Raw genomic sequence first — 8,382 nt, 5'->3', positions numbered from 1 at the left:
CGTATTTTGGAAATGTTGAGTCGGATTAGTCTAGAATCGATTAATTTTATGGAAGAAAACCTTTCAATCAGCCGTAGTCCGTAAACTTTACACGTGTCGGGCTGTGATTGGAACGACTCGTAAGAAATCGGATTCCTAAAAAATGGAGCGTATCTATGATCTTATAGGGGGGTCGACTGTAATTAATTAATTCAAACGATTGGGTTTCGTTTTCATCCTAACTTTAAATATAAATTAATTAAGTTAAGATTTTACTTTTTGCATAAATTTTCATACTTATTTTGAATATTTCTTTAACATATTTCATACACGAAGAGAATAATTGAATAAAATAATTAAAGCTTATCGTTTATTCAATAAATAATATAAACTTAAAATAAATCAGAGACCATATTCTGGTCAGTTATCTCTCGTTTCTTCTTTCACCGTCAAATCGAAAAACGAAATTCGTCTCTCATACACATTGTCGATTCTGGTGATTCGTAACTATTTCGTCTTTGTTGTTGACGTCACGATTCTATTTGGTTGGTTATACACGTTCGGGTTATTTGCGCGCGCAACACGGTATAGGATTTTAACTAATGAAATTGTAAAATTTTCGAAAATGCGGAGTACGTAATTATAGCTTACGCGGAAAGGAACCCATGTGTTCAAATCAGGGCTGTGGAGTCGGAGTCGTGGAGTTTTAGTGTTTTAGCCGGAGTTGAAGTCAGAGTCGGAGTCGTGGAGTTTTAGTGTTTTAGCCGGAGTCGGAGTCGTCAAAAAATCCGCCGACTCCGACTCTTTTTTACAGTCGACCCCCCTATAATTACGGTCCCTATAATTACGATTCCTATAAAACTACAAAAAAATATACGTATTTTGGAAATGTTGAGTCGGATTAGTGTAGAATCGATTAATTTTATGGAAGAAAACCTTTCAATCAGCCGTAGTCCGTAAACTTGACACGTGTCGGGCTGTGATTGGAACGACTTGTAAGAAATCGGATTCCTAATAAATTGGAACGTATCTATATCTTATAGGGGGGTCGACTGTACTTAACAACTTCTTATGTACATAAAACGGAAAAGTATTGGAATCGTGTCAAATTTGAATCTCCAAGTTTTTTTGCAAATCTACACGTTTGGAGACCTCCCGATCTCCTCAAAAAAGCCAATCAAGGGGAAAAATTTGCGCGCATGTGTGTGTTGGCGTCTAATTTGTTTAATTTCTTTATTTTCTGTTTTGAGATATTAAAGAATATCTCAGAACGGGTAAAGTTTAAGAAACGAAATGTGGCACTGTAGCTTGCGTATAAAGAGGCATTAATACTATTAAATTTTGGTTCTTAATTAAAGATCGACAAGGTAAAGACATAAAAGTGGCCATGTGTCATATCTCTTAATGAATATTTACTCGTTATTAACGTTCAAAATTTAAAAAAAATAGAATAAAACTCGTCTCTACCCTCAAAGTAAGCTTTTTTTGCCATTTTATAATAGTACAGTAAAACCCGTTAAGATGTTCTCTCTTAAGACGGTAGAATGTATATGGGGACACGATTTAGTTCAACCTCTTTGACTTAAATAACTAACTCCTGTGTTAAACCATCTGACTTTGATTCTGACCACTTTGACCACAGAAATTATTAGGCTTCAAACAGGGTGAACAAAATCATGCCACCCACACACAGTCTATCATCCACACACAGAAAAAATCTCGAATCTTTTGCATATCTCGAAATTTCAAGGTGTCTGAGTCCAAAAATGTAAAAATTTGGCAGGGGTCATTTTTTGACCGAGCGCTATACTTTTCCTCTGTTATATAGCCTATAACAGCCGGAAAAGTATAAATTATCGAATACATATTTATATATTACTTAGAAAAGTCTTCTAGCTTTGCAGTAAAAATTTTCTATGCTTTATCTTTATTAGAACTCTATTTATTGAATCTTTTATTCTGAGGTCACGTGATGACATCACGTGACCTTTTATTCTGAGGTCCGTCCCTGGTCGGAGTCGGAGTTGGAGTCGGTAGATTTTTACACGACTTCACAGCTCTGGTTCAAATAAAGCACGTAATTTCGACAAATTTTTTTTTGTTTTATAACGTTTTTACAGACGGTAATGTCAATTTGTGTTTTAACAAATAAGAATTTTAATAACCTAAGTTAGAAAAGGTGCGTACTCGGATATTTTTCGAAATATTACCGTCTAATTTATCCTTAACTATCTAAGTAAGATTAACATCATATTCGATTGTTCAGTAATTGATGTAAGATAATTTAAAAAAAAAACAATGGAATCAGTGATGTTTCCGAGTAGGCACTGGAAGAAATCGTACGCATTTTTTCTCCGACGTTTTCAACGCAAAAACGTGTACGTCGGACGTTCAGCGCCGCCTTCTTGTGAGCCTTGAGGTTTGACAACGGCGTTTAGAACGTCAAGCACGATTCTACCGACGTTCCAAACGCCATTGTCAAACTTCTAGGCTCACAGGACGGCGGCGCTGAACGTCCGACGTACACGTTTTTGCGTTGAAAACGTCGGCCGCAACCTCTCTATTCACTCGAGACGTAAACAAATGATTAGCCAATCAGCGACCGGCTTGTGAGAGACGACAGACGATGACCAGAATACGGCACAACTTTGCTTATAATACGTTTTATTGGTCTCATTAATACGAATTTATTCGTATCAATGAAAACTATATATATATTACATAATCAAAGAAAGCTCATAATTTAATGCGGAGCACGCGGTCGTTGTAAAAATCGTTTGTTGTTATATTTATATTTGTATTTGTTTTATTTATTTTACTGTGTTGTATGTTATTTTATTATAATTTGTTTGATTCGGTATTTAATGGTCTATTTAAATGGTTTCTATTTCTTTTATTTTGAATTTAGCATAATTTAAATTCCTTAGTGATTCGATAACAACAATCGGAAACGAACTAATGTAAAGTTTCGTATAGCATCAAAACCCTAATGATGACCCATTGAGTGAGTTGAAAACGTTTGTTCAACGTAATAGATAAAGTCTCTCAGTAGTAAGGTATGTTTCATATACAATATATATTATTTAGTTAATTTTAGAATTATACATTTGAATGAATTTTTAAAATAAAAGTGAATTTTTCTCAACATTAATTTAATTAATTAATAGTATTAAACAGAATTATTCCAAGACGATTAATTTTTTTAAAGTTTTGATTCTGTCCGCAAGGAAGACCCTTTCATTACTGCGGAGACAGATTCGTAACAAAACTCTACGCAGTGATGTTTTCAAAGGTGATCGGGACTCGAACAAGAGTCTTCCTGAGCGGCGGGCTGGCACACGACTATGACATAATTGATGGCAGTAGTAACTTTGCCGTCGATTAATTTGTCAGTCACGCGCGATTCGGGTCTAAAAGCATCCTCAGTTTTTCTTATTCAGTTCACTGAAATGCAAACTGTTCGTAGGGCAAAAATCACTTCAATGTATTATAATGTAAAAGTTATCTCAAATAAAAATGATACCTAAGAAATTATGTCCCGCAATGTTTAACTCGTATTTATTTCACTTTAAGTTTAGAAGTTAATGGTCTGTGTGATATATCTATTTTTCAAATAAAAACTTTTCGTTATTAATTAAAGTTTTTTACTGTTTATGATATTAAAAAAGCGGAGTTTACAGTAAATTCGCTTATTGTAATAACTTTCGGATTCACCAATAAAGCGAGTGAGAATAATTGACCTTTGTGTGAACACGACTGAATACAGTAATATCCCGAACTTACGCGATAGGTGGTAACCGCGTAAGTCAAAATCGCGTAAGTCGGAGTATAATTTCACATATAAATACATACAAATAATTTTTAATTGGGGCCGGAGACTAAAGAAAACAATAATTTAGAAAAAAAAATGTTTAATAAAATCTTAGATAATACATATGTATAACAAATTAGGCCTATATTATTTTACAATTTTTCACATTTACTTGATTATTACGCCATAATTTTAACATTGTTTCCATCTCAGCGATAATACTGTGACGTTTACGAATGATGCTTGAATTTAAAGATTGAGCATTTTTCACAGCTTCGAGAATTTTTTCTTTGCCTTTTATAATTGTTCTGACCGACAATTCCGGTAGATCAAACTTCTTTGCCAATTCACAAATTTTCATTTTTGTATCGAAGTCTTTAATAATGGGTACGTTCGTAGTCAAACGAGTTAAACGCGTTAGTAACGAATCGTTCGAAAAGTCTAACGAAATAGGAATAACGATGACGTCATTCTCGTTTCCTTTACGACTCGTTCGACTTTACGAACGTACCCAATGTTAACTTTACATTCCAAAGATAAAGTTTTTCTGTTTTTGTTTGATGCGGAAGAATTAGTTCTAGTTTGTTTGGATGACATAGTAGAGTTTCTCGAGTCTCCGTAGATATAACAAACAAGAAATAAATAACACAAAATAAATTGTAGCTGTGTGTGAATTCCGCGCGACACATCCGAACATGTAAGCTGAACAATAGTGTGGGTAGAGTGAATAATCAAAGGTTGCGTGGCGCTCAAAGAAAAGACGAATCGACGAGATTTGAATATCGTGTAACTCCGAATTCGCGTAAGTCGGGGTAGCGTAAGTCGAAATATTACTGTATGCTTCAAACACAATTGAAAATATCACAAATTAGTATCATCTTTGTATTGCTGATTCGAAACGTTGGCCATTGTTAAAAATTTTAAACTTTTTTACTGTTTATGATTTTAAAAAAACGACTTTTACAGTAAAATTCAATTGTTGTAATCACTTTCAAATCTGCCAATAAAGTGAGTGACAATAATTAATCTTCGTGCAAACACAATTACTTGTCATGTAGAAACATGACAAGTAATCGTGACAAGAAATCGTTAGAATACACTTATTCTAACAATAAACGAATTATCCGTATATAATAGAAATAAATGTTATCGCCCTATATAAATGACACGAACTTAAACAAGTAAAAATAACCATATTACTTTTTAATCAATGAAATTTGTATTTATTCTAGAAACCATTTTTTTTTTTCGGTACATAAAATCTACAGTTTAATGTATAAAATAAAAGTTACAAAACGAAGAAATTTAAAATACGAGCATTACATATTTTTCGAAGAAATGTACTAAAATCATTTCCATAAAAGTCATTATTCATTACTATTATGATGTTTAGTAATATGATACTTTAAATAACGTTTAAAACGAAATTTTTGTGAGCAATGATTACACGAAAATAGTTTTTCTCCGGTGTGAATACGAAGATGTCGTATCAGATTAGGTTTTTGCGTAAAAATTCGCATGCAAAGGTCGCAAGAAAAAGGCTTCTCTCCCGTGTGAGTTCGGAAATGTCGAATCAGATTTCTTTTCAGTGTAAAACATTGCTTGCAATGATCACAGGCAAACGGTTTGTCTCCAGTGTGAATCCTTCGATGATATTTTAACCCATTTTTCGAAACGAATTCTTTCTCGCAACTGCCATATCGATACTTCCCATTTCTTGACTTCTGATTGTTTAAACCTAAAAAATAAAACAAATAAAAATATTAAAAGCAGTCTAGATCGAAGCTTTCTGCAATTTAGTGCCAATCAAATATTTAAATTTAAACACACTATTTTAAAAGTATTGTTAAGTTTTGGATGTAGATAGAAAAAAAATCAACTTTTTCTAATAAGTTTTTTACATAAAATTTAAAGGTTAAACCAACACGAAGATTACCACCACACCGGAAACAATAACTATTAAACGAATTACCAAAAAGCATTAACAATATCACAAATTAATATAATTTATGCACCTTCTGAAAACAATATAAATGGAGTTTATTGTGCAAAAATAAAAACAAACAAATATTTGGAAAATAATTTTAAAATATTTTCGTAGATTTCTCAATTATTCTTCACTTGCACGAAAGACGGTTTTTTGTTGATGTATTCTTGTATGATTTCTTAACACTGACTTTAATGTTAACAACAAAAGTCGAACACATCCTTCGACTCTTCTTCTGTTTTCCCGGAAAGAATTCTTCATTTAGTACAGGGGAATGCTCTTGATTGCTTACTGAATCTGAAAGTCACAAAAAATGCCAAATAAAATCGGATACGAGAATGACATCATACATTATTTTCTAAGTGAAATTTAAATATAACAAAATTAATGTAATCATAGAAATTCTTTTTTGGACATTTCTTGCCATAATATAGCTTTATCTGCGATTTTTACAAAGAAAAAAATTAGGTATAAGTGTATTTTACGAAAAATAGTTATATAAACTTTCTATCGGTTTTCCTATTTTACAGCTTTCATTGAAGAGCTAAAAGATATAAAAACTCAATATTATTTTGAATGTTGTTTTTAAAAACACCTTCGGAACAAAGTAGAAATTTACTTACTAATTTTATAAACTTCAGTCAAGAAAGACACGTAAAATACTAAACATACTTGTTACCACAAACACTAAGGCATTCGATACATCACCAAATGTTACCCGAGAAATCTCTTCTGCTCTTTAAAAAAATCTTCCTTTTTTCTTTCTAGAGAAATCGTCACCGATATTTCTTCCTTCCATGAAGATTGTAAATCATGTTAAATTTTAAAAAATCTACACCCGGACTATTGATTATCGAAATAAAATGGCGACGGTTTATGTTCGAAGAAACGATTCACTTACCTGTTTGGACGAGAATTCCTTAAGCTTCCGTTCGTTTCGTCGTGTGGCTGAAAGGACAATACAATCTACACCCTCTGTCTTTACAGACGCAAAAAACTGTGGGCTATCAACACAGTAACATGAAACCTCTGTGGACGTCTTCTGTAACCAAAACAGAACGAAAGTACGTCAGTAGTATTGAGCGAAGTGTAGCCCACTATACATATTCATTGTCGCTTCCTTTTCTGTAGTGACGAAGGACGAACCGATCCCAAGACGATGAAAAAAACGGACACCAAATGGCACGTTTCCTTTGATTTCTTCCTAGAAGATTTAGCTCATCAGATAACAATTTTCAATCTAATCGGTATTTAGGATGAAACGTACTTTAGCATTTCTCTAATCCAAAGTTACACTCGCCGGACTTCGACGAAACCTAACTGTAAATTTTCAAAAAAGAGTGGCGCCATCTAATATTTAAAATTCAAACATTTCTAATTTTTTTTTTTTTCAAACTTTGTGGGTCTAAAATTCAAAAATAATCTTTCATCGAAATAATATTAAAAATGACTTCTGTCGAAACCATTATAAATAATTATTTTGAACCCAATAGTCACAAGCAGTGGTAAAATGTAAACTAAGTGACCAGAAAATCCACGTTTAAACCGTTCTCCATTTTTGTAATTTATTAATTATGAATTATTCGATTTCTGAAACGGGAGGTCCGATATCTTTGACATTCGAGAAATTGCATTCGGTTTAAGATTATTTAATACTTGGATGTGTGGTAATGTGATCGGTGTTTATAATAATTCTATCGTTTTTTAAATGAATGAACTTACCGTGCGGACGTAACACTTCGAATTTATCAAGTCGGGTACAGAAAAACCTTCCATTAAACCGTCTAAAACGGAAGTGATATCCCGATATCCCATTACCTCCTTTTCGTATTACTTCTTTGTTTCGTATAACACGGCAATTTTTTGGAACGTAACTACCGTGTTATAAGGGGGTTACCTGTACGCATAGACATACGTGGACTAGAGAGATGGAGGAAAGAGAAAGGAAAGAGCAAAGACGAGCGCTTAAAAAGGATAGGAAAAGTCAGACCCTCACATGTGTGCGACGATTCTCGAACAAATAGGTGCGTACGTGTGCTGATCTTTGTAATTATGAATTGTGAATACATATGACTAATATTATTTTTTTATATTTTGTGCATGTTATAAGTTATAAAAAAATATAAGCAAACAACACTAACTTAACAACATTAGGGGAGATCGGGGCAAGATCGGCATGTTAAGCTTTACTTAAATTTTGTGTAATAAATACTGCTGTAAACTAAAAAAACCTTTTGCATATTGTCTATTGGAATGTTACCTTACTATACATCTGGTTAAAATCAGTTTGGACATAAAAATAATTAAAATAATTACAACTTTACAAGAAGAGAGAAATTGACGAAGTTGCCCCGGGTATAGGGGCAAGATCGGCAACTTCTCTCTTTTTGTAAAGTTGTAATTATTTTAATTATTTTTATTAAAGTTGCCCCTGGTATAGGGGCAACAGTAATGGGGCAAGATAGGCACGTATATAAAATTATGTTATTAACAATGTATAAGTTGGAATTCACTATTAAAACAAAGAAATACAAATCCAACACCCATTTAATATTATTACAACGAAATGCAAGTTCAAAGACATATATACATGAATAACAAATGC

The 8,382-nt window shown here is 32.8% G+C and overlaps 1 protein-coding gene across 1 annotated transcript in view; it reads right to left on the bottom strand.

The window, feature by feature from the left end:
• Positions 1-8,382, bottom strand: part of LOC111639412 (gastrula zinc finger protein XlCGF57.1-like) — a 44,258-nt gene that overhangs the window by 13,083 nt on the left and 22,793 nt on the right. Inside the window, exon 3 of the mRNA XM_023385297.1 lies at positions 5,169-5,528. Within this exon, the coding sequence (XP_023241065.1) occupies positions 5,169-5,528 (360 nt within the window). The remainder of the gene's footprint in view (positions 1-5,168; positions 5,529-8,382) is intronic.

The sequence above is a fragment of the Centruroides sculpturatus genome, unplaced genomic scaffold (genome assembly GCF_000671375.1).
Source record: "Centruroides sculpturatus isolate CEXI.00-Female unplaced genomic scaffold, Cexi_2.0 scaffold1222, whole genome shotgun sequence".
Classification (NCBI taxonomy): Eukaryota; Metazoa; Arthropoda; class Arachnida; order Scorpiones; family Buthidae; genus Centruroides; species Centruroides sculpturatus.
This window is presented reverse-complemented; position numbering and strand designations above follow the sequence as displayed.